Genomic DNA, 27,323 nt, shown 5'->3' with positions numbered 1-27,323 from the left:
CGCTACAGACACAACTGTATCATCATATGCTATGAATGAGTTATACCAAAATGTGAGAAGCTGTAAGTACATAGTACGTTGAAAATACAGTCAGGAGAGCCATTTGTTTTCCAAACAATAAGCTATGAACATTACACAAACAGCCAATGTGGTACATCCAGTTCTGTTTGCCAAATCTTGCTGCTTCTTGATAAGGCAAAATGGAAAGGGAAGAGTAAAGGGTGGTAAACATGAAATACGCACAGAAATCTAACAGGATTATTCAAAATTACATGCTAGTTTGTAACCGAACAAAATATCATAAAAGGCACATGACGAAGAGTCCAGATACTAGAGACAAGATTCTAACGTGGAAGGGGAAAACAGCTTCCAGGTAAGAGAGTAACACAAGAGCTGTGAGGCTAGCATAATTTCTTAATTAGGGTGAACTTGAGGGTCCCACTCAAAGTCCAGCAAAATCAATAAAAGACTTCTATTGATTTCAAGGGATTATGGCTCAGGCCCTAATTTCATGAGCTATACACTACCAACTACCTTTAATCCAGTTACCTACACTCAAAGTAAATCTTTGCAAAAAATATTCTTCTGTGCTGCCAACTATTTACTCTTCACAAAAGTGCAGAATCATTTCCTAAAGCAATTACAAGTGACTGGCTCCTTCCAGCTGTTCTGTATTGTACTTGTACTCACTCTTATTTGACTTTCTCCAAAATACTTACCAGAACCTGTCTACTGTGAAGGAAATCATTTGAACTCCAAGGTCAATATTTTGTTATAATCCAACACACAGCCTAATCATAAAATATAGTGTTTCTAAAAATCTTACATACTTTATAGCTGCTGACATTTCTTAATTTAATCTTACATATACGTGACTTTATTGACTTACTTAAAAGTTAAAAAAATATATTAAAAGGCTGAAAGTGTTGGGTTCACTTTTTAAAGGAAATACATGAAAGAGGTAGAAGATTCAGAAACACCGCAGATGTTCCCATCACAATGATATCTAATTGATCATTCAGTCATTGGGCTAGGTATTCAACTGCACCACACAGAATCATGTGTGTTATTCTGTAATGGTACTACCTGAAGCTAAGAATTTGTCATTTTTGGAGAGCTGGAGAATTATAAATTGAATTGATATGGTCCAGTTTTCTTATTGAATGAAAATTTCCAGTCAGAGGACCACATTTCCTTCTACAACACCCTTTAAAAGTCTCAGGTACTGGAAATCTCACCATCCATTTATTCAGGAGACCAATATCTCCATGGTAAAGGTGTTATTTTTTTTGTTGGTTTGTTTGTTTGTTTGTTTGTTTTATAGGCTAAACTCACTTGTACTCAGTTCATGGCCCCAAAAATTTGTAAAGGGGACTTCAGGGGCAGCAAGCAGAGCATCCTAGCACATGGTAAAGGAGATTCCAGAAACAAATAAAAAGACAGCAATGAAACTGGCCACTTGCCCAGCATTGTTATTATCTAGTGCAGTGAAATTGTTAGGCTTCTCATAAGATACACTTTGCCATCCACAACAGCATCTGAAATGCTCTGTCAGAAATACGCAGCAAGTCTCACCGTAAGGACTCCACATCACCACATCCTGAATTGACTACGTCGAAGTGTTCCCAAATTTTCAGGAGGTTTGTACTGCACATTAGTTTAAGACTCTGTTGTCTAGAAGATCATTCTTGATTGCACCGGTGTGAGAATACTCTGGTCATCTCACTGGACAGCATATGTTGGCTGGTTCCCCTTACGATGACTTAAGACAAAGTGCCACAGTACTGATTTCTGTGTTCCACCATGTAATTGAGATTGTCGGTTACTTAGAAGATAGTATAGATTTTGGTCAAACACCAGTTTCTGAGAGACATGGTTTTACAGTACTGTACTTTCTGTATTTCCACAGTTGTCTGCTCATAATATTAGAAAAATTGAAGTGTGATGATGTTAGTCATGACTGTTTCTTTAGGCATTTGGCAAAATACACTTATGTATAACAGCTATTTTTGACATTATCAAATGTTTACATATATACAATCTGTATACTGAGATTATAAACACATAAGGTAAAAAAAAAAAAAAAAAAAAAAAAAAAAGATATAATCCTTGTTTGTTTGTTTGATGTTTAGGTTCAAAGAGTTGCCTTTCAAAGCTTGAAATCCTGTCACAAAAAAAAAAAAATCCTATATTTCTTACTCCTGCATGCTAATTGCTACTACGGTATGTTGTTTATCCCTTACATGTGGAAAGTAAAGAACACAAGGTTCATGCACACAGCGTACAAGTTTACATTGGTCGGGTTCTCCTGAACACGCGTTCCCAAGCCTGGTCTGGTCTGACTCGGAACTGCATTAAACCCGAGAAAAACCTCTCTTGGGTGGGACTTGCAACCTGACTGCAGCTGGGATGCTAGGTAAGTGTTTCTCTCATCATGCGGAACAGCCTTGATATGTCCAGTCTAATACTCCCCTGTTAATTGTTATAATTTTGGTTGTTCTCTACATCAAATCCATAAAATTCTGGTTGACCAAAAAAAAAAAAAAAAAAAAAAAGAAAAAAAAAAAAGACCACTTTTTCCCTTCCAAATGAGAGAAGGTTCCCATTGTGATCACGGGCATCTGTGTTGATCTTTCCCCTTGTCTGAAGAGCAGATGAATGTGCAAGGACTCAGCGATGCTGAGTTTCTATAAAATCTGAAGTAAACAGTTCTTGACGTCACCCCAGGAAAACGGTGCAGCTAAATGGAAGTCTCCCATAGCTGGAGAGGGGAAAAGGGAACACAAACACATGTTAGACACTGAGATAAAGCAGACTGCTGCCCAAAAAGTGCAAATTTGTTTGGGGAACTACATCTCCATTGCCTGGGTCACCAAGGCTGTGCTTGTTGGTCTCTCCTACCTCTGGTGCACTGTTCAGGCCACAAGCAGGCAGCCCTGGCCATTTTAGCACAGCTTGCAGTCAGCAGAGTAATGCTCCACAGGAGCAGACAGTTTGAAGGAAATATATCGGTGTTACATCAGATTTCTACTAGCAAGCTTTTACCTCAGTTACAGTAATTAATATTAGTGTAGAGATTATTTCCCACTGTCTTCTGCCTAAACCTGCACAGGACATCTTTGATCTCTGCTGTGGGTTTCAGCAGTGCTCCGCTTCTTTATTCTTGCACAAAAGGGTGGAAAACAGTGCTGGGAATCGCACCTACTTCAGCAACATGAACTAAAGCTATCACAAGTATAACACCTAAAGTAAATTTTAGGGGGAAAGCAGGTTGCTTGTTCAAATGCCTGCTGTGCCTGAGTTGACACAAAGGAAGCAATGAATAGCATCACCTTCTAGCAGTGGCTGAAAATCTCATTCCAGAGGTTTATCCCCACCCTGGGGAACCCCAGGGCTTGATGCAAGCCCTTCATATCCTCCTAAACTGCAGATCATTCACCTTTCTATAATGCTGGTAAGCAGCTTTCCCCCAGCCCAGATGCGCACCTCTGAATGCTTTAGATCCCTGGAAGGGGTAAGAGAGGAGAGCCAGGCTTCTCTGAGGCTGCCCGTCCTCCTCCACAGCCCAAAGGCTGCCCAGGCATGCTTCCAGTTTGAAAAAGTAGTGAGATCTGGGCTTCAGATGGGAGAGTAACCCAAATCTTCAAACACAGCCACTGAGGCTGCTCTGACCTGTGCCAGAGGCTCAGCCTGTAGTAGCTTCCAGAGCTATGGATACGAAGTTAATGTTACTCAAAAGTCTGCTACACTTCCCATTTGCAAAACTACCAGTAAATAACATCACCGACAAACATGCACAGAGAATAATAGGGACACATACCCTGGCACTTTGCCTGTTGGCTTTTTTCTCCTCATCGGGAAGTGGTGGCATTGGGTAAGGGTATTTTCTGCTGGAAGCAATAGACCCAGTGGATGAAGATGGAGACTTTGCAGGAGACAGTGTCCTGAGGTGTTGAAACACACAAAATAAATGTCATGTCTTCGGGTCCCAGCACTGCAACAGCAACTGCCATTACTCTGAAGCGTGGTTCAGAACCAAGTATTATTAGCTCAATATTGGGGGGATAAAGTTGTTTGGTCAGTAGTCTAATAATTTCATGACTATAAATAAAGGTATTTATAGCTTTCAGGAACACTGGAGGAAAAAAATAAAATTTCCTACTTATTAGAATTGTATTCTTTTATAAAAATGATTTCTTATACTGATTTATATGGTATTGTAATTAACATTTTTTAAATTAACAAAACAAATCTTTAATTGAGTAAATACAGGACTAAGAGATAGACATGGCATTATCAAGCCTAAATAGAAACAGTAATAGTATAAAAACAAGCTGAACAGTGTCTTCTGCCAGTGGATGGAAAAATGGCAATTATCAGTGTCTTTATTATATATATATATCTTACATATCTCCTATGTTGATAAAAACATAGCAAATAAATTTATTATCTTATAACGACACATTAATTTACACATATGCATGCACTCGGAGGCCAAACTGTTAGTTGTGAAGGAACAAAGGCATATACAAAGTGCTAATAACAAATTATTCGACATGCAAGCATCATACAGTGCATATTGTTCCAGCCAAAGAAAGAGTCTGATGAGAATATACAAAAATGGACTGATTAGTCAATGGCAATCAGCATTTCTGTACAAGGTGAGTAGAGTAAGCAGGAGCAAGTAAATGTTTGAATCACATGAAAGGCGTTCTTTTCAAGTCAATAAGGCACCAGCACATTATTGACTGAAATTTTATACCCAAGAAAAACTCTTGTATGCTTCTGTTTTGAGATTCTGCACTTTTCCCACTTGAGAGGTTCCTATCAGGCTCTAGTTCTGGGCAGAATAAAAGGGGGGAAAAAAGTAGAAAGTGTACCCTGGCCTTTTTGTCTTTTTGTTCTCCATTGCAGACTGAGGGCATTCTCCTAAGGAGGCCTCCCTCTGGTGCAGGCACATCACCCAGAGCTTCCCTGAGCACTGTAACCTATTTTCTGAGCTTAATGTGTCCCTGAAGATGGAAGTTGTGCCTCAGACTCTACACAGGTCCTCCAGCCCCTTCAAACAGCAAGGGCTTGTGTGTTGAGCAGCTGTAGGCCTGGTGACGAGCACCATTAGCAACACCATGGATACCAACGAGCCACAGGGCCCAGGCCTGACAGCCAGCCTCACACCTCTCACTCAGGGATTTGCAGGATCAGCTCCTTCTGTCTAGAGAAGATTACTAACAGGTCAGGGATTCTTTAGTGTCTGGAAATGTTTTGTGTATCTATTATTTGAGTGAAAATCATTTACTTTTAAATAATTATTCTTTTACTTTGGACTAGTGCTTCATTTTCTTGTGTCTGCAGCTCCCCACAACAGCACACTCATGTCTCCCATACAAACAATGACTGATGGTAGCCACGAGCAACACGGTGTCAATGGAAATCACATGGTGACAGCTCTCCAACCTGGCTTATGATGCTCTAGTTCCTCATGCTGTAGCCTCTAAGTTCAACAGCACTTAAAAAATTGGGGTCAGTGAGTTATCCAAACATTGAAAAGTACATCTTCAGCACGTGCACTTTGATTACCTATTAAGATGAACTGGACATACGTGAACATTTTCAGGAAGAAAATTTTAAACAGGTACTGCAGTGTAAAACAAGGCATTCGTATGTCCAGCATCACAGATTTGGGCACCAAAATGCACAAGCAAAAAAAGAAAAAAAAAAATTACTTTTTAAAAGAAAAGCAGAGAAAGGTTCTCAGCAGTGCCCTGCTCAGTGCTCTGCTCTTCACTTCCCCTACGAGTCCTCTCATCTGGGCCCAAATTTGGACAGATAAGGATCGCTAAACAAATATTAATGGATATAGAATCAATAATAATAATAATAATAATAATAAGGAGAGGAGGAAGGGGGAAAGACAAGGATAGTAGATTTTACAGATTATTAGTAATCTGATTATTCATGAACTTTGCCCAACAGCTGCAGTAGAATTTAAAATCTTGAAGGGTAAATTTATAACAATTAGAAGCAAAGAACCAAGGGTGTTAGATCTGGCTTGGTAATCCCTATGAGAAAGCTGTTTATTTATGCAGGTACCATGGTTGCCTCCTGCACACCACTGGCTCTTCCCACAGGTTATTTTTGGCACTGCAAGAGAAGGCTGTGGTGAGAGGGAAAGCCATGGCCAATCTACCTGGCCATCAACCTTAGCAGGTGATGCTGGAAGGAGCAATATCCTCCCAAGAATGGAGCATCCTGAACACTTTCCCTGTTCAGCAGGTCCTCTGAGACAGAAGACCCCTAGCAGCCAGGTACATCTGCACTGTAACCCAAAGCTAAGCAGCAACTTCTGGCCTCCATTTTTCAGATAAGAGTTGGAAATTAGAACGACACTCAGAGTTTGAAGGAAGTCTCTTAAAAAGAGGTTGCACAGAAGAAGCCTGGGGGCAGACATATTGCTTGAAATAGACTTATGACTAACCAGAGATGTTAAATAGCTGCTGCTCACTGAAGATGAGCTGCACAGAGCAACTGGAAGAAGAGTCTACAAGTGAGCACCAGCAGAGAGCAGGGCTGGCCGGTTGAATTCATACTGTTGGATTCACCTATGTGGTACCTAAAGCTTTCCTTTGCAGTCAGCAGAGGCCTCCTCGGTGACAAACTTAAACTTGCAACTTTTAGACCAGTATACTGGTGGAGGGAGAGAAGATCCTCCTTCTTGATGTGGTAGTGGAATTTTATCTTATACTGTAGGGAAGTATTTATTTTTTATTTTTTAGATTTGGAGGAAAGAGAAAAAAAATGTTCCTAATAGAAGTGCTTTTTAAAAAATTAATTCAAATCCTATGCAGACAAAACACTGCCTTTTTGAAAGATGTTGAAGCCCAGACCTTCAGCACAGCTGTCTACATTTCCTACTTCTCCCCTCCACACGTGTTGCCGGCTCACCTGTGTTTTGCACACATAACTGATGTGCACGTCACTGCTCGCCTGCATGTGCAAGGCCACAGCAGCTTTGGGAGCAGCACGTGCATCCTCCTCAGGTACTTTTCAGTTCAAACACATTGAGAATGCAGTTGCACACTTAAAGAAATGACCTTGCCCTCCCCTCACAGGCTCTCGCCTCTTATTTCTGCAACACAGGCAGGTGCTGTTTTTTATTGTCTTTAGTCCCATCTACTGAGACTGGGAAAACATATCACTGCTCAAGTGGATGCTCACAGAGCTGATGGTGCATCTTGTGTGGTAAGCATAGTTGTTTGGGTTTTTTGGTCACTTTCCAGGTTCTGCCCTGCAATTGTGTATGTGCTGTGTATCCCAGATTTACATGTACTTTAAATGAGAAAGAGACAAAATGTCCTTTCTCATTTACAGGATGGAAGAAACAGCATTCAGGGACACTTGCAGGTAACGCCAGGGTTACAGGTAGGTAAAACTTTGCAGTTTGGGGCAAGGGTGGGATCCATTTAGCTTTCACTGGTGTTTTAGTTCTCCTGCTACCACATCCATTAGCTTTCATGCCTAATGTTGCTTCCAGGTGAACCTATACAAGATATTGGGAAAGCAGTCTGATCTGCAGCAGAGTTTTAGAGATTTTACCACCAACCCAAAATGAAGCCATGCACCTCAACACATCAAAAGGACTTTCATTTCTGACCAGGAAGCAAGATGTAGTGGCTGCTTTGTGTCTCTTTCTGTTCTAGCAGCTGAAACTAATTGTGTGGGGAGATCGTGCTGGGATCCAGAAGAAGATGCTAAGGCAGCTGGAGAATACCTGCATACAGACATCTGCCTGCTCTGTCCTGTCTTCTCCTAAACAGGGAGAATCCTGGCCCACACAAGGCATTGCAAAATGTGTTCCCTGGTCATACAACTAGATGTCTTGTGACCTCTTCAAGTGTCACTTTAGCCAAACTCATAGAAGGTGGCCGTGACAGATCTGCACTTTTCAAGAACTTTGTTTCCCTCTGTTTTGTGGACTGAAATAACTTACTGAAATTCACTTAAAAGTCAACTCAGTGAAAGCACTTCAAATGTGGCTATGTCAGCCTGACCTGACATCTGCTTACATGGTTCATCTCTGCGAAGGATGTTATCAGCATAAATCAGCCTCTGTTAGGAAGCTTCAGTCTTCTAAAAACACTGATGTGGCTCAGGATTTTAGCTTTTTAAGGCAGTTCCTTCTGGGAAACAGCCACATGCACAGGTTTCCTCAGGAGGAGAAGCGGAGGAAGGGGAGGTTTGGCTCTGGGGGAGCTGCAGAAGAGGCAAAGGCTGGGGCTGGAGCCCCTCACTCCAAGCACTGCCCAGTAATGAATGCTCCAGAAGTGAGCATTCACACACTTTAACGAACTATTTTGCTTAATTCTTGAAGTTAAATCCTGACCCTATTGATGTCATGTGTTTTTTTTTTTTTTTCAGTGGCTGCCAACAAGGCCAATATTTTGCTTTGGTGGTAATCAGGAAAACTCCATCCTGGAGGGGCAGAGCTTCATAAGAGGAAGGGTCTCTTCCTGATGGCAGAGCAGGGAGGTTCTGCTCCGGCCACACATCCTGCAGGGGGACAAAGTCATCCTCACCAAGGAGCTGGGATGCCCCAAGGCCACAATGACTCTGAACTGCCTGCTGCCATCACTGCTGAGGGCTTCACACTGACAGAGCTTTCCAGTAACTGCAGCTCACTGCAGCGACTGGAAGATCAACGGAGGCCAATTTAACAAGTTAAAAATATTGTCGAGAGAAAGGAACAGAGAAACAGAAAGGGATTTGTTTTGTTTGTTTGATTTTCATTTAAACACAGCCTAAATCTCCCTCAGAAAGAGCTGGGAGATGGTCAGTCCTGGCTCTGGCCTCTGCTGCATGCTCACAGCAGAAGGCAATGGACATGGCAGAGCAGCAGAGTCAGCCCAGGCCTGAACATCAGCTGAGGAGGAGTGGAGACAAACATGAGGAAGAAGAAAACAAGAATGCCAAAGCACAGGAAAAAAATATGGGGGAAATGCCTGTTGTTTCCTGCCCTCCATGCCCCTTGCCCATCCCTTTCTGATTTGGGATGGCCATTTTCCCTCTGGGGATTCATCCTGGGTCTCCATCTAAATTAATGTTTTCTTCGTAAATTTATTTTAAACACTCCCAAAGATTTTAAGTTACCATAAATACTGGCATGAATTCAAATGTAAGAAGCTCAGTGCTTCAGAGGGCACCTTCCAGTCTCTTTTGTCTGTAGTTATATAGACATATATAAAGTTATAGTTATTTATAGGAATGGCTGCATTTGGGGTTTCTGATTGTTTATTTTCTGATGCTAGCATGGTTCCTCAGTCCTTTAAGATTCAGAGAGAATTTCTAGGAATCCTTTACTGTATTTCCTAATGTCAAGCTGTGCGGTAACCACTGTAATTGACAATAACAAAAATATACAGTAGTATCGCAACACTAAAACAGTGAATTTACCTGAGCAATAGCTGATGGGTCTCAGCAACGTACCCCTCTCTCCCTGAACCTCCACAAGAAATGTACATTTAGGGCAAAGCTATTTAATCTTTGCAAAGTAAATGGAGGCAAAATATGTCTTTGCTGTTTGTGCAAACAGCCCTCACTGCTCTCAGGGCATGAAGGTGATGCTAATAGAGCACTTACCCCTTGCTGCAATGCTGAAATTTCCCACCTGGGTTCACTGCTGGGGTTATGCAGCTATGACCTAGCATGTAAAATTAAAATCTAGTGTAGCCTTTGGGCGGCAGGAAAACGAGATTTTTCTTTACAGTTTTTTTCTTTACACTTTTCCTATAGAAAGGAATCTCACAGCTGGGAGCTTTCTGGTGCCAGAGCTACTACTACTATTATTAATAAAAAGTAATTATATGGAGATTCCCACTAGACCTGAAAAAAAAAATTATAAACTATTTAAATTTAATAACTAGGACACCAGGTGTCAAGGTGGCAAATTTAGACATTTTTTTAAAGCTCATGGAGTAAGCCTTTGTGATACCTAATATCTCTACTTTCTGAAAATCTGCAACTTTCCCAGGAATTGCAGGAAGACCTTTTATTTTTTTCCTGACTCTACTTCAACTCTACCTGCAACAGCATCAGTCATTAAGACATGATTCCTAAAATTATAGGGAAACAAACAAAACAGCAATATTACTTTCATTCATCTTTAAAGGAAAAAAAAAAAATGCAAAGAAAAAAAAAAAACCTACTCAGCTACTTAGCTGGTGTTAATGCCTTGGGCTGTGATTCCTAAAATGAAGTATCAGCTGGACCGTCTGACTTCAGCCTGACTTTCTGAACTTATTTCTGAACTGACTTTCTGGCTTATTAAACAAGATTTATTTGGTTTTCTCTGTGAATTGCTCCAAAGCTCAAAACCCAGCCATGTGATGTACAGACACACAGCTTTTGGGAACACTATTTTTCCTCCACTGACAGATTAACCAAAATTGTGCCTGATTTCTGGGGAAAAACATGCAGTGTAACCTCTCATAAGCCCACGGCTACTCATCCCAGGAGAAGATTTGATCCTTTGCCTTCCATAATATGCCTGCAGAATAGTTCCCTGAGGTTACCTCAGTTAATTAGGACACACAGGTTTCTAAATTTATCCTGATTTCTCTCCTGTTTCTAAAGCTACCGCTGCGGGCAGTCATTAGTAATCTTCTGTAGAGTAAAAATGTTAATTTAGGTTTCATCTCTGCTGATACCAAGCCGAAAAACTCACAAGGGTCAGCTTAATCCTCATCTGCATACAAAAAAATGTTTGGTTTATCTCAAATGTAATTAGAAATGTGACTCATTCACCGCAACAGTGAAAACCCTCAGGAGCGGGGTGTGCTCCCATCAACTTAATCCAGTCACTAAATCAAGATATACTGATGCTAAAAGATGAAAACCACATTAAGTGTATGCATTGAGGAATCTGAACCTGTTTAACTAAACCAATTAAAGTAACATGTTTTAAAACAGTGTTATCTTCATAGCTCATCAACACCTTTGTTTATTGCAGCCAGAGGGCTTCGAACACCCTGAGAGCCAGATGTGAGGTTAGGTCATGGAGACGGACTGCCTTGCCTGAACAACAGAGGTCCAGAGGGCATTTTTAGGAAAAGGTTCAGTTTCCCTTGCTAATAAAACACACCTCATTCCTAGTGTGAGTTTGCTGAATTTCGCCTTCCAGTTAATTTTGGTTGCTCTCAGTCTTGGTCTGCCCTTAAAGCTTTTGCTCCATGTGCGGATACATAGGTTTTATGATCAGGTAAGCACTTAACTTCTCCATTAAACTTCTGAATAGCTTGAGGTCCTGAAGGCTTTTCTAAGGTTTCTCTGGGCTATGTACTTAAACCTCCCTGGTTCTTGCCCTAACACCAGTGGTTAAACTACAACCCCCTACCAACACCCGATGGATTCTGATGGGCACAATCACAAAATCCTCCCTTAAACCTGGGATTCCTGTGTCAGGGATTATTCCTACTTGCTCAGGACTGGCAGGCTTAAATTTACCTCTTGTGACCTGTTATCTCTTCGGAATGATTCTCTGTAACTTTCTCTGCAATTAAAGAATTCTTGAAAGCAAACATAAATGATATTTTTAAAAAAGGTACCTATTTTAAGCCCTTACAAGACTTCTGCAGGTTTTTAGTTCTAAAAATGACTAAACTCCCAAGTTGTTATTCAATATCTTCCAGTGTTACTATCAGAATAAGTGTTTCATTAGCATCTTGTGATGTAACTCCATCATATTTTTTCCCCCAAATACACACTGGACATACTTAGTGAACATTTCTGCCCTTTTGCACTATTATTAGGTCTACTAAGGTGTCAAAATTATTGTTAAATCTCTATGTATTCATTCTTACCAGCCTTCACTGTTTTGGCTACAGATTCAAAATTGCATTCTTTTTGTTTGTGTATCTATAATCTTTTTTCAGCTTCCTATTTAATACGTCAATTTACAGCTTTATTGGTTTATTTTGTTTTATGTTATTTGTCACAAATTGTCTCCCATTCTCCCTTATGCTAGGTATTTGTTTGTTTGAGCTGATATAAACTTCTCTCTCAGCAACAAGATTGTGTCTATTGGGAATCGACTAAAATGTTCTCAGACTCTTAATTATGTGCAACAGGGAGGCCAGCCTCATGCATGCTTCTCTTTAACCTGGAATGTAACAAATGTACACTTTTCCCTTTCAAAAACAAGGGATTTTTTTGGTAGAACCCTACACTCACTTGTAACAGACTCATTAGTGGTTTGATAAATACAGCACGGAGTATATTCTCATACTTTTAATTATCCAATTATGATATGTTAAATTAAATTACAATATGTTAATCATTTAATTGTATGCTTAGGATAAAATACCACTACTTTTTTTTTTATTTTTTTGTTTAAATTTTAGTATGCACTATATAAGACAGTGTGTAGAGTAAATGTGTTATGAAACCACTTGCTTCAGTAAATTACATTTTGTTTAAGTTAATACTACGTTATTAGTGATAAATATTTCTCATGCCCATAAACACTACTTGGCATAAAATGATGAGAAAGCTACTACAAGCTATAGATGATGGTGGGAACGCATGCACTACACACACCCTTTTCAATGGCTTCATTAAAACATTCAGTAAAAAAATTGTAAATTGCACATGAAGCCAAAAACAGACATCAAAATGCAGCAAAAGAAGAGGGGCCCTTTGCACCTACAGTAACTTGTATTGATTTATACAAGGTAGGAGTCCCAACATATTTGTATATGCTGGAACAGCTTTTAAAAAAGATATAGAATTAATTTACAAAATACCTAAAGTATGGTCCTTCAGTGTTTTTATTCACATCTTCTACCCACTTAGCTACATTATATTCTCTTTTGAACCATGGGTTTAAATACCTGCGGAAAGCAATGGAAGGAACAGAGAAAGCAGAAGAACAAGAATAGAAAATCTGAGAACACACAGCACAAGCTTAGCAAGGATGTCTTCATCCCCAAAATGCAAGTGAATATGGCAAATAAATCAGTATGGATGTTGGGTGAGGACTAGGCAACGTGTACAACTGCATGAGAAAATCTGAACTACAACAAGACTCGCATGTTTGGTTTATATGGAAGATGTTTGGGACATATCATTCATTTAATACCTGAAAGGTAAAATTCACTCCTATGCAGAGGGCCAGCATTAAGCTCATGGTTTGAACTCCTCTCATGATCTCAAAATAATGTTGAAGGGGAAACTTTTTGGCTCCATCCTACAGTTTGCTTGTTGCAGAGACAGGTTTGTACCAATTGAGAGTAAATCGCAAGACAATTGCTAAGTGAGCACAGAAACCTGGGCTGGGCCCCTTCTACAGGAATGAATTTAGGCCTCAGTGTGTTAAAAGTCTTGAATTTTTTGCCACTGCAGTGGCAATTTTAACACTCATGTGCAAATAAACCCCTAAATTTATAATGATTGTTTCGTAGGGCAGGATCACAAGAAGCTTTCAAGGAGAGGTGGGTTGTGGGGTTATCTCACAATTTACAGAAGCAATCTTGATACCAAAACCACACTTTTCGAGGGGGGGGGGGGGGGGGGGGGGGAGTCTGTGCTACACACTCATATTAGTTACATGAAAACTGGGAAATAAAAATGGTGTTTAATTAGTTGACAGTAATGTTACCAGAGGAGAAAATGTTTTGCTAACTGGTATCTCTTAGCCCCCAGTACCAAGGCTAGGTAATTCCTCCCCCTCCATCATGTGAATTAAAAAAGGGCAACATAGAAGCAGCAACCTGTCTGGTCCAACTCAAATCTGGTTTTGTAGTATAAGAATTGCAAGTTTAACAATTATTTGTAGTCACCACCTTCATATAACAGAGACTAACACATGTTGAAATAGGAAATAGCTTGTAACCAAGGGAAAATGGAAATAACATTCCTTTTTCAATATATTTTCAGTATTTCTGGACCAGTTCTTACCACCCTCATTTATGAAGGGGACTCCAGTGACCTGGCACTGGGGAACAGGCCTGGCAAGGGACTGCTCAGGTGAGTAAAGTGGGGCCGGTCCACGTCAGTTAACCCTGCTCATCTTTCAGACCATGTCGAAGACAAAAGCAGCAGCACTTTTTTAACGGCTTAGGCCTCCTTTTTTGTTCTGGAACTTCTCCCCGCCCCGCGCAAGCGCAGCCACAGCTTTGGGAAAGTACTCGCCCTCAGCCACAAGTGCTCGCTTCTCAGTAGCTTCCTCAGCTCGCTTACTTATCAGGGATCAGGAGTGCTTTATGCTTTCCAGCTCAGGTACTTAGAGAAAGAAAACGCCAAAAGTGGTAGCGCAGCAACGGAAGAGCTGCAAGTGAAGCCATGGGCTGATGGCAGCATCGCCAGGAACTAATTAACTTTAGGTTTTAGCGTTAATTGTAGGTGCAACTACATGTTTTCGGACATTGCTGCAGTACTTTTGACTTGCTTTTTTTTTTTTTCACTTAGAAGGGTGTTTTGGTAACCATGAAACACTCCCGGCCTGGCTTCCTGTATGAGAAAACAACGTGTCAGGAGGTATCTGAGCATGCAGCTGTGGCACAGCCGTGTGGCCAGCCTTCCTGGGTCTGGCTGCACTACAGAGCACCGCTCACTGCCCCGGGCCCTCTGGTACAGCAAGGCCGAACTCGGGTCACTGCAGACCATAAGTGATACCATCAGAAAGCTCTCATGTTGATCTCCATGGCCACATACATATTCGTTAACGACAGCCAGAATCTGCATTTTCTTTGGGTGAGAAATTCCCCTTTACAACAAAGGTGTCCCTACACAAAAGCCTCCAGCTCAACCGACGGCTTGATTTGGCTTGCAGCGCGACATGCAACCGTGCGAAAGACCTGGGCTCAAGGGTCCTGGTCCTCCTCAGGCTGGTGAGGAGGAAGGCTAGCTAGCGCTGCGTCAGCAGGAGTGCCTCCAAGCAGTCACGGTGTTTCGCCACAGTGAAAACTATGGGATACTGAGGGAAAGGGGCTCGTCACGGGATCAAACGGCAGCCCAGAATGCAGGGGCAGGTGAGACTGACCTGTGATCCTGGCTCCCTGTTTGGGGGGGGTCAGAGCCCTCTGGGCTTATGCCTTGGGCCGGGGTTTGGTGGCCGAGAGAAAGCCCAGGCTCAGATGCATGGGTTACCCTGCTGCAAAAACACAATATATAATAGAAAGTCTAAGCCAACGATGTTCGTATCAGTTACAACAACGAGGAAGATAAATGCTTATAGGAAAAGCAGTGCAAATTAACAACGATCAGAACTGCTATTTGGCAAAACACATGTTCCCTGGGACCTGTTTTAACACAAGTTCCCAATTAAACTTCAGCTTATTCAGAAAACCCTCATTATCTTTCCTGGATAACTCTAATTGATTTTAACAGAAAACTTGTTTTATCAGGGCATTGCATAAACCCTGCTTGTGAAAAAGCTGCAGAAACACTGGGCCTGTTCGCATTCCTTCTGTGTGAACCAAACCATCTGCCTTTAATAAAGAAGAATTTTGTTTTGAAACATCTAGAAACAATTTAAAATATCCCAAAAGAGCTTTAGCAGTCTCTGCAGAGTGATACTCTCAGCAGACACCTCATATCATGAATCTGTTAAATACAAGGAGTTGCAGAGAGGTATGTGCAACCACGTACGTTTCCAGGACATTTTTCCAGTACATTTTCCAGGAACTGCCCAATGCAACCCTCCTGTCAGTGCTGTTCATGAGGGCTGCACAGCTTAAAACTTGTGCAGTGCTTAAGAAATTTCATTTAAATGATTAATGGCAAGATTTTCCATCTGATGCTTGCCTGTACACAAAAAAAAATACTTGTGCATAATGTGCAATTACTGCAGACCAATGAATACACCAGATTCTTTTATAGGCAAGTGTATTACTGTGCAACTTCTGGAACTCGTGGTAAAAAAAATTAAAAAAATTTAAAAAATTTAAAAAATTCTGCACAAGGTATGGCAAAACTGAACACCGCCTTTCAGCAGGTAATCTTTCTGTCTCTGTTATCCACAAGAAACCAACAGTGCTACCCTCTTTTTCTGTCTCAACAAATATTCTTCATTGGACTTACAAGGGTCACATAGGTTGGTTGGCTCTCCATTTCAGAACAGATTTTAAGGTTATTCTGTGTTCTCCAGAGAAATTAAGAAAGTAAATTTGTCTGGGAAAAGCCTCCATTTATTCTAATGTATCCTCAAAGTAGCTGGCATTGCATTTTGTTTTGCTAGAAATCATTGGGCATGGTTAAACCATTCTCTGTCCTTTTTTTCTTCTCCCAGAGCATGTTATCTCTCTGAGCAGATCCACTGTGTGCCCTGGGCCATTCTCTCCATTCCCCACTGAATCTCACCACATGTGGTTCATGCAGTGAGAGCTCTCTCTCCACAGGGTAACCGGCTTGCCAAGGAGACTCAGACAAGCCATGCAGTCCCATGCAACCCAAGATATTCCCCCATCAGGAGAAGGGAATTTTCCAGCCAGCATGTATCTGCCAGGAAAGCACACACTGCTGCACTGCCCTCGGGTAGCCACAGCCTTCTACATCCAGCACCAGGGCTGCTGCTGGGGTGAGAGACCATAATAAGTATCAGGGAGGAAAGCAGAGAATTTGGTAGAAATGCTGGGGTACCTTTGAAAGAGAAAAATTTTACAGGGAAAAAAAAATTCTAACTCTCACGCTCCCTGTTTACTCACTGATTTATTACTCTAAATATCCTGTAGTAAATGTATTACAGCTAAAGCTAAGCAGCACGCAGCACGAATAAAAGAAATATGTCCATTAGAGTTGGTGGGGTGTTTTTTTGCCTTTTTTTTCTTTTATTGAAAATGATAATCTTCCCAACAATTATGTTCACTCTGAGATTAAAAAAAAAAAAAAAAAAAAAAAAAAGCTGATCTGTTTTCATTTTTTACAGACTAAATCCAGCCCCAATTTGTGCCTGTGCTGAAGGATAGAATAACAATAAAATTAATTTAACTATATTGTTTTTATAAATCTTATTTGAGAAATGCAATTGGAAATGAAGAAAAGCACAGGACGAGTTTCTAAAGAACTTCCAGTCTCTTTTGTACTCTTAATGGTTTGGCCAGATTACTTTTGCTTTTATCAAACTGTCACATGCAAGGAGGAAAGAAAACCATCAAATAAATAATGTTCCATTAAGAGTTTATCAGCACTAAGACCAAGAGCACTGGGGCACTTGACAGATAAACTCCCCCAAGGGATCTAGGAATGATATTTCTGGTTCCATATTAGCATTTTGGCCACATAATGTTTTAATTACTATGTAGATCAAACTATTATTTATGTAACTGGAAGGAGATGGTCTTCTCTATGTATCTTTCTAAGCCTACTTGCCTCAAAACAGTTCACTGCAGGTGAAAGAAAAGTTTCAGAACAAACTTAAATCCCCAAATTGGAGAAAGCAGGGTCCAGAGAGGAGTTAGAATGATTAGTTTCCAGCAGGGTTGGTATCAAGCCCACTTGCCCATATAGGTGCAAAGTTAGTACTACTGGTATAGGGAAAGGGCATTGTCATTGCCATCACGGTCAAGAAGGGGTCATTCCTATGTGGCATAAGTGCTGTAAGAGCAAGCCAGCATTTGACAAGCCCAGAGATTTTGTTTCCAGCCATTCCCTATTCATTCATGAAAGGAGCCTGAACCAGCAGGATTAAGCACATAGGAAAGGTTCTTTCCCAATGGGGAGCACTGCACACATGGTCTCTTCAGTGACTGTAACCACCTAGACAGCAACTCTAGGCCATGCTGTAGAGGTCTGGGGATCCATCACTTGGTAAGGACTGCCATTAGCCGTTTATTTCAGGGCTTACTCAAGACTGGCTGTTTCAGGATTTGCTGGCTTACAACTATAAGCTTCAGGGTACTCTGAGAGCAGACAGATACCTCTTCTAAAGCCTGCAGGCAGGCACACAGAGATACACAGTGCTAACTCTGCAATGACCCAACCCAAGGTGAAGGCAAGGGGAGGAAACAGGTTATCAGAAACTCAATATTGAACCAGGATACACTCAGCAATGGCAGTTTACTGTAGACAAAAGCCTGTAGTGATGGTGCAGGCTGCCACCATCATTGGGAATTGCTATGGGAACGACTGAGGAAGCCTACATAAAAAAGAAAATCGATAGTTAATTTTTTTTTAAGAATACATAAAAAGAGGTTGAAATACATTAGCCAAACCATTACCAGATTATCAGTCAGCAATCAGAATGTGCCACAGGGCAAAAAAAAAAAATGCAACTGTCTACTTTTCAGTATTCTTAATCTCAATCTACAAAATACAAGTATGAAAACTCTACTTTTTGGCTCTGCTGTTGTAAATTCAGACTTACTCAGTTGAATTAGACCGTGGCCTAAATCTTTTGCCTCTGACTTTCTTTCTGTTTCCTCCTATATTACCTGAAAGAAATCACAGGATAAAGACAGACGGTAAAACATCGTGAAACACACAAGCGTTCCACTCCAAACTGTACATTCTCCTTGCATCCCCAGCAAAAGCCACTGGCTATGACCACTTAAAAGCCATAGGTCAGTCCCTTTTGATTTACCTCAGACCAGGTAAACTTGACACTTAGGTGATCTTTCACTACCTTTTGCAGCAACTGTGCAGAGCAAAAAACTATTTAGTTTCAGCATTCACTTGAGAAAATCACTGCTTCAAGAAAAACACTAAATACTGCACGGTAAAATCACAAAAGTTGGCAAGAGTGAATGGACTTCCTCTTTTTCATGTTGGCTCACACTGGAGGAATAGGAGAAATTAGATCTAATTTCTACATGTAAAGCATTGTGAAAAAAAGGTTCTTGTGTAGGACAATGCTAAATCCTAGCTCCGGGTTAACAACAGGCACAATGGCAAGGACTCATGATGCTCTCCTAAGATCACCTAAATTTCAGAGAGCCCAGTGACAAAGATGTTGGTTTCCACTGTGACCAGCACAAAAGTTCGCACTTACCTTGCCATGAATTACTCCTAGGCCTCCCATTTTCACAAATGTCTGAAATATGTTTTGTGTCTGGGATCCTTTCACTCCAGGAATGAGATAATCCATTTGACCTGGAACAGGAGGGCTCAGATGCGGTTATTGTTATGGCTATTGTCTAACAAAAATGCTAGCTCAGCTGTTCAGAGACAGTCACATTCCCCAAGTCAGTGCCATGACACAGCCTAAGGTCTGTCTGCACTAGCAAAGCATCCACTTTTTTTTTGGTGAATTATGCTCTGCCAGCTGTCCCTGCAGCAGTTTGGTGTGTCCACGTTCAAGAGACAGGCTTCAGCATCACTTTCTCATGATGCTGAAAGCACAAACATGAGCACATACCAGATTTCTGTAGGTATTTCCAGCCCTGCCCCGGTTCTTAGTTGGACGACGCTCCTCTAGCTGTGCTTATGATTTTTTACTGCATCCTGCCTGCAGGCTGCCCACCCCATCCTCATGCTGCTGCAGGAAAGCCAGGATTGCTTCCCTCTCCCCACTGCCACCAGTCCCAGGATTCTGTGATGAGCAGCCTCTCAGACACAGATGGGAGCTCCAGCAGAGGGGTAACTGTCTCATTTTTGCTAATTTCTTTTTTTTTTTTTTTTTTTGTATTCTGTCAGTTAGTCATTGCAGCTTATACTTTTAATGCCTTTATATCTAGGTGCTTGGTGCAAACTAAGGTTTTTTCTTCCTCTTGTATTCCCTCTAACAGCCAGAGATGTGTGTGGCAATGTCCAACGGGAAGAGGAGAGAGTGGGATTCTGCAGCAGACTCCCTCCTGTTGGACTGTAGCTGCTGCTCAGCCATTTGCCATGAAATCCACAATTATTTCCAAAACAAGAGGAAGTTGAAAACTGGTCAGAATAGACAGTTTATTTATTAGAAAGAGGTTTTGCTTAAAGGATGTGTTTCTGTATTTTGTAACAATCTGAATACTCCTGCAGTTTTCAAACTCTGCTCTGCTTGCAGGGCAGGCATCTGTCAGATGCTCTCCAGTTTCCAGAAGACCTGGTTAATCACAGCCACACTGAAGTAAGCCCAGAATTTTATTTAAAGTTTTTTGAGGTATGAAAGGTCTGAGAACTGACAGATTGACAGATTTTGTAATCATTTTCTCCTTGCTACAGCCTATTTTTATGTTCACGAGTGTCTTGCTATATGCTGTCTTTGGTGTTTGCAATTTCACAATAACAAAAATTATCATGATGTTATGTTTTAATCTCAGAACACCCTGGAATACCCTCTGTGAATATTAACACTTCATAGCATTTTCCAGCAAGGAGAAGCCTGGGTGGCTAATCACCCTGTCACTTCAATGTCTGCCAAGAGCTGCCATTGATATCTGCACCAAGATCAAATCAAAACCAGCTAGAGAGGTTGCAAATAGTGCCCTGGGCATCAAATGGGAGGACTATGACAGTTCCACCACAATGTTAATGAAGCATTTGTCAGACTTACTTGTCCAGACTTGACAGTGGCACAACATAGCTGAGCTGGTGGTGGGCAACAACAAAACTCTCTAGTACAGACAGACCTTAGAAATCATTTGCTTTTTGGAACAGGCAATAAACAGAGACACATGAAAGAAATGAAGTGTGGAAAGAAACACAGGTACAGAACAAAATAAGAAACACATTAAATGACATTCATTTAAAAACAAACATTTTTTCTTAACTGGAATATGAACCCCCTCACACCAACTTATTGAAAACTTGCTTTCCGAAGACTTTTTTCAAAATCTTATCCAAATGAGAAAAGATTCTCCAACACAAACACTGTGTTATTTAAGATTAATATTTCCTCCCCAAAACAAATAACTTATCCACCCACAAATCTAAAAAGCTGAATTTAAAATGTGGACGTTGATCATTAATTATATAGTACTACAGTTTTTATTAATAGCTTTTTTATTAGACCAGATTTGATGAAGTTGCATATGAGATGAAGCTGGTATACCCAATGGCACTACAAATGTATCCCTTCGATATATTTCTCTTTACTTTCTTCAAAATCACAACTATAAAGAGAATGGTTTTGTCAACTGCACAGCTATAGACTGCTCCATGAGACAAAAACTGAGAATTGCAGCTTTGTAATCAAACAGTTCAGGAGCGTTTATCCCCCCCCCCCCACTGAACACTTACAGCTTCTTGTAAATTGTTTTGAAGTGGTAGCTGAAGATTTTTGTAATTAAAGGATCTCTGATTGCAGCAGGACTTTGATCATCATGACCTAAAGACCTCAGCAATTGCAAACTCCTTTCAGTGCTTTTAAATTATTTTTCCATTTTAAAACGTTGATTTTTTTTTTTTTTTTAAGTAACTGGAGCAACAGCAGAATAAGTGAATTCTGAACAAGGGCAAAATCTAATGCCTTCCTTGGCTACTCATGATAGCAAGCACAAAATTACAGAAAGTCTTTGCAGAATTATTTTCTAAGATATAAATGTCTCGGTGACATTTAGGACACTAGTCTTATAAGAAAAAGTGGAATCAAATGCAAGCACCATCATCTTTACTGTGAGGCAGAAAGAATATTATCCAGAACTCTAGGTCAACTCACTGAATTAATGACACTGACAAAGATATAAAAATATTTATATTAAACAGTTTATATTTATAATTATTATTGAAGCAAGATTGTGTTCCTTGTCTTTGATTACATGACTATGATAGTTTTTGTTTTTGTTTTTTTGTTTTTGTTTTTGTTTTTATTTTTTTGTTTGTTTGTTTTTTGTTTTTTTTTGAGCAAGCAGTTATCATACAAACTACTTGAAAGCAATTCTCAAGCAGGAAAATGATGAAAACTGGATTACACCAAATTTGGCTTACAATGGAAAACATATTTATTGTGGCCTGGTTGTATAAATTACTAGCTTGGGGCATATGAGAAAAATCAGTAATCAAAGAACAAAGGATGCTAATTGTAACATTCCACAAAGAAAGAAGAAAGGATCAAACCTGCTGCAAAACAATGAAATGTTCTGACTAATGGAATAATGGGTGATGGAACAGGTAGAAATCTGAAAATGCGACAGAAAAGCAGACCTCTTCTTAGAACTAGATGCAGAGTTTGTGCTGACTCCAGGAGGCATGTCGCTATAAAAAGAGTCGGCCTCTCCAGGCTTTTTTACATAATCTCCCTGGGGTATTTGTCTGAAGTATAACAAACAGCGTAGAGTCAGAAAACATGACAGGCAGGAGCATGCACACAAACATGAACAAATTTTAGTCTTAAAGAAAGAGGCAAGGATGATGATCCTTGAGGAAACCTGTTGAGCACACAAAAAACCTATTAGTAAGTAATTCAACCACCCAAGAGAAAACTCCCCTCTTAGCTCAGGAAAGAGGGTTATGTGGGTTTGATGGGGAAAACAAGGATTATTTCACTGATAAATTCTGATCACTGTTTTTAAAGTGAATAATTGGTGGTTCTTGATAACTAAGTTCAGCCCTTTCAAGTGGCTTACTATGCAGGTTGTGAAAGCATTGCTTGGTGCAGTATGAGCACTGCAGTCTGTGCTGAGTGCATGCCTGCATCAAAAAGGAGTTGAGGAAAAGTGAATGCTTTTTTCCTCTGGATGATTAATGCTTCTGTGCCTTCTGTTCAATTTTCGTGATTGTTACTGAATTCACATAGAACAACCTGTTGAGTTGTTTAAACTTCTGGAGGAGAAAAACCTCCAGTTTATTTATTAACTGTTCTCTTGTGAAGGGAACTAGTACCAGTGCCAGTGTCAGAGCTTCTCAGCTGTTAATCCTTGTCACCACACTAGACTCTGTCTGCCAAGACACATAAAAATAATGCCACACATATCTGAGAATAGTTCATCCTTTTCTAGTACTAGAAACATGGTTTTGGTGCATAAAGCTAGGAAGTCCTAATTAAGTTATACCATTTTTGTTCATGTGGTAAATTCATCGCCAGCAGAAAATCTCCAGCACAAATATCCCAGTTACAGTTCCCCCAAGCCAAAAACTCTCCCTAATACAAATAGCTCATTTGAAAGTTGGCTATACCATAATGCTAGCTGTTTAATTATCCATTCAGCCCTGCACTGTCCAAGGCCTTTTGGCTTCAGTTTTCCCCTATTAACATGCATATTTATCAGAAGATTGATTCACATTCAGATTATGCCCAACTGCAGAGCAGGACTGGGCTGTCTCCATTCCGTATTTGAATTTCTAATGCTCCTGAAGTATTTTAAATGTATAATTACATGACACACAAATCAGTGTAGCACAGTACCACCACACTATTTCCTCAGTTCTCAAGTCTCAGTCCCCGTTCATCAGCCACTACATCGGTATTTTCAGAATCAACTCAATTCGTGCAACTCTGCTCCTCAGGGCTTCTCTAGCAAACTGGACTCTTGCTGCTCAGTTAGAAATTACTTCTCCCACACAGTCATGCCTTCTAAGCCACATTATACCAGTTGACAGAATCCTTGCTCATTTACTCTTTTTATGATTTTCAGTTTACATGTTTCAGTCAGTTGGTAGTACCAAATGTCATTCCTTATGTAATGTTTAAAAATATCTCCATGGCTTATTTCCATCTTTATTTAAGGACTAATCACAAGCAATTTTAAAAAAAAGCGGGGGGGGGGGGGGGTGGGGGGGTGGAGGGGACACTGTGGTGGATGTTTGGTTTTTCTGCTTACGAAGTACTGCTTGTATATATCCAACATTATTCTATTTAGAAGTCAGCCTATAGAATTTCATCTTCTGCATGAGGGAGACTTAGTTACTAAAGATCTCCAGCCCTCCATCATCTTCAAATGTCTCAGTTGATGCTGGTTTCTGCTCTGTCCATACTCATTGATGCAGCTGCAGACTGACTACATCCTCACATATATTAATTTATGGAGATGAGGGAATTTGAAAAACATTAGATTCTCTCATACTCCAACACTATTGTGTATGGGGTGGTCTCTCTTTGTATTTTGAGGTTCTGGCTACTCTGTCTTCTGCCAGCACTGAGGAACCCAGTATACTGACTCAATGGACATGTTAGCCTGATTTTGTAGAGCCAACATCCACCATTGAGCACCACCTATACCCCAAATTCTGCCTTCCCTGTGCCAGGTGAAATTTCCTACCCACCAAACTCTCCATAATGCTCAACTTCAAGAGCTTTGTCTTCTTCCAGCTACTGTTCTTGTCACCTATCTGACCTTGCTGTGCACAACATTGACAAATTAACCAGCACTTGGCAGAGCTTTTCTGCTTTTCATGAGTATTTTGAGCCTGGCAGAGAAAGCACGACATGGGCAGAGGAAATGGAGAACAAGCGCCACAGGTAACAGCAACACACAAAGCGGCAGCTTGGATTGAGGCTGCAGGCAGAAAACAGGAGAATTTGAGAAGTTGTCTTATCTGCAAGAGGCTGGGAGAAGAAGGAGACACCTCCTTCCCATCAGTCTGCCAGGTAGATGATGGCGGTCTTGCAGGAACTGAACCCAAATCACTAAGAACTGTTTGGGTTTTGGCCACCAGCTCAAAAGTGTGAAAGCTCAGGCTTCTGCTGAAGATGGTACCATAATTTGGCTACAAATGCTCCCAGCAGGGCATCTGGGAGGAATGGGCTTTCTATTGACACACCAATTTAATTGCTTTGTATTTTTAACTGCAAAGAAGCTTCAGAAATGAATTTTTCTCAGAAGGCTCCTGAACATCATGTGAATATTAATTATTCAATTCTCAGCCTCCCAAAGATATTTTCATCTCTAATAGCCAATTTTCAGCCTCTTCCTGGAAATATTCTCCTGTTTTCCTAAATAAAACATCCTATCTAGGAAGTAATTATTATTTTTTCTAATGAGTCCAATGACAATAGGATTTCAAGCAATGTGTATAGAATAAATATATTTGTTTATATTCAAGCAGGTATTCTTTAAAATATGATAATTCTTCACCACTATATTTTCTTTATAACATGTAAATGAGCAAGAGAGAAGAAAGGCTATTTTCAGTTTTCCAGAGATACATTCTGTTACTTTTATCACATACCTCTGCCTTCTGTAGTTTCTTTCCATAAAAAGAGAAGAGAAAGAAATACAATTAAATTATCAGTATGCAGGTATACATGGTTAAGACCAAAAAAAATAAATAAATAAATAAAAGGAAAATATATACATGTATATATATATACCTACGTGTATTAACTTTTTTTATTAACTTTTTTTTTCTCAATATTTTTTTCTACAAAAACCGTTTTGAAATAAACATTCATAAAGCACTAAAGCAGAATAAATGAGGAAAACACATTTACGTTGATGGCTGAAATCAGTGCTCAGTTGGAGGTGCAGTTCATGATGAGTTTAAGTCTATTTATTGTGATGTTGCTAACGAAAAGTTCACTTTTGCCCTCTACCTCCAAAAACTAATCCCTCTGGCTAGATTTGATTCCCAAACTAGCCCTTAACTTCCAGAGCTGTACTCAAAATATAAGCCCAGATTTTCGGATACTGCCAGAAGTTGAGCAATGCCAAACCCTGGGGACTATGTACTGGCTAGAGCACTGCCCACAGCTGAGCATGCCCCAAGAAACCGACTGAATGATTTTGACAGCCATGCTCACCCTACACAGGTAACAAAGTACCTAAAATCTTTTTTTTTAAATATATGCAAAAAAATTAAAACCTTCTGGGTTTAGATGAAATTCACAAAATGAGAAAAACTGGAAAAGAGCAATCGGATTAAAATAATCCATTTTGACCTTCAGTGAGCAGAACACTTACAGCTCTGTGCCAGGCAAGAACTTAAACCTTTTTTTCAAATTACAGGTCTCTCTCTTTCACCAAAAAACATGCTTGAATTAATTTAGGATTAAGCTGACTAAATACAAATATCTGCTTAAGGAAACCTATGGTTAAATATTTTACTGATTGAAGGCTAATATTTCTAAATTTACATTGTCAGTACAAAAGATTTGTGATTGAATCAGACTGTACTCTTGCATTTCCTTTGTCAGATACAATAAAATCATAATCTAAACACCTACAAAAAGAAATAAAAGAAATAGCTAAATATATTTCAAACCTGGATCAAGCCCTCCAAAAGCAAATCCACATATACATGTAAGAAATATTTGAGAAATTAGCCTTTGCAACACTTTTGAATATTATAAAAGGGTCACTGTACAAATAAAATCACATTTTGATTTTTTAGGATATGTTTCAATTGTTGCTTTCATAAAGTAACCAGCTATCAGATGAAATAAACATATTTTAACTGCATTAAAAAAAAATTACTTACTTGTAACCCCAAGCAGTTATTCCTAAAACGAGAGCCAACACTAAAATGGTACCAGCAATAGCCCCAATTATTATATTTGTGCTAACAACACCTGGAAACACAAGAAAGGGGAAAAATATATAGGGTTTTAGAAGAAATATATACAAAAAACAGTAAATGTTCTGTCTTTCAAAAAACCTGCTTGGACAACTTGTCCAAGGCAGGCTGATTGTAAGCCTGCCTGATTGTGAAGGCTAATTGTAAACAGTGATACACTTGTGAAGTATAGAATGGACATAAAAAGATCATCTGTATATCCAGTTTTGACATACCCAGTTTTGACCTCTGTGTCTGTTTCCCATAACAGAACACGTGTTACTTGGGAAAGTTGTGCCATGTATACCAATATAAAGTTATCAATATAAAACTGCTGTAGCTTACAACCATATAACCTCTCTGGTAAATGCATGCTTATATTGGAATAAAAAGGACTTTCTGTTTTTATTTAAAAATTTTCTATGGCTGAATAACCTAAAAAAAGACCAAAACTGATATTCTGGAAGATGGTAAAACTGCCCCAAAAAGGGATTTATAATGACTATAGAAAAAATTTACACCTTCTTTTTTTCGCAATACATCTTCCTCTTGTATGCAAGCCTGGAGAGGAACAAAAACTTTCACTCAAGAAAATGTAAAAGACTAAAGTAGAGACTAAAGACTAAAAAGACTAAATTTTGTATGTTAACATTCTATATAGTATCTATGCAATAAAAAATGACTCCACAAATAAAAATTAAACATGTTAGTAACTTCACCTAGATACGAGAACTAGTAAATTCTTACTTATCCTAGTTTATCAATAACACTTAATAAGGCCACTCAAATGCAAGCAAGGTACAACGAGATGCACTGGTGCCAGTCCTGAGAGCTGTATGTACCAAGTGCTCATCAGTGGCACTGCTCACATGCCTGAGACCTCATTCACAGACACAGAGTGCATCTGCTGAGCCAGGAAGGAAGGGAATAAGGCTTCTAACAGTGCATCATGTTGCATGCTAGCTGAAAGAGTGGAAGATTTAGTTTTT

At 39.9% G+C, this 27,323-nt stretch overlaps 1 protein-coding gene across 8 annotated transcripts in view; it reads right to left on the bottom strand.

Moving 5' to 3' along the window:
• Positions 1-2,564: 2,564 nt before the first annotated feature.
• The window catches only part of ADAM22 (ADAM metallopeptidase domain 22), a 134,865-nt gene continuing 110,106 nt past the window's right edge, over positions 2,565-27,323 (bottom strand). For 2 of the 8 annotated variants that reach the window (XM_032181626.1, XM_032181627.1), the window contains exons 25-33: positions 26,260-26,350; positions 25,012-25,029; positions 21,961-22,155; positions 18,977-19,077; positions 18,353-18,419; positions 15,032-15,142; positions 12,795-12,881; positions 3,821-3,944; positions 2,565-2,761 (exon numbers count right to left, since the gene is read on the bottom strand). In XM_032181626.1, the coding sequence (XP_032037517.1) occupies positions 2,741-2,761; positions 3,821-3,944; positions 12,795-12,881; positions 15,032-15,142; positions 18,353-18,419; positions 18,977-19,077; positions 21,961-22,155; positions 25,012-25,029; positions 26,260-26,350 (815 nt within the window). In that variant the 3' untranslated portion in view covers positions 2,565-2,740. The remainder of the gene's footprint in view (positions 2,762-3,820; positions 3,945-12,794; positions 12,882-15,031; positions 15,143-18,352; positions 18,420-18,976; positions 19,078-21,960; positions 22,156-25,011; positions 25,030-26,259; positions 26,351-27,323) is intronic. The other 6 variants (XM_032181628.1, XM_032181630.1, XM_032181629.1 and 3 more) reach the window with 6 other exon arrangements.

Source organism: Aythya fuligula, chromosome 2, assembly GCF_009819795.1.
Source record: "Aythya fuligula isolate bAytFul2 chromosome 2, bAytFul2.pri, whole genome shotgun sequence".
Taxonomy (NCBI): domain Eukaryota; kingdom Metazoa; phylum Chordata; class Aves; order Anseriformes; family Anatidae; genus Aythya; species Aythya fuligula.
The sequence above is the reverse complement of the archived record's forward strand: the minus strand, read 5'-3'. Positions and strand labels throughout refer to the sequence as shown.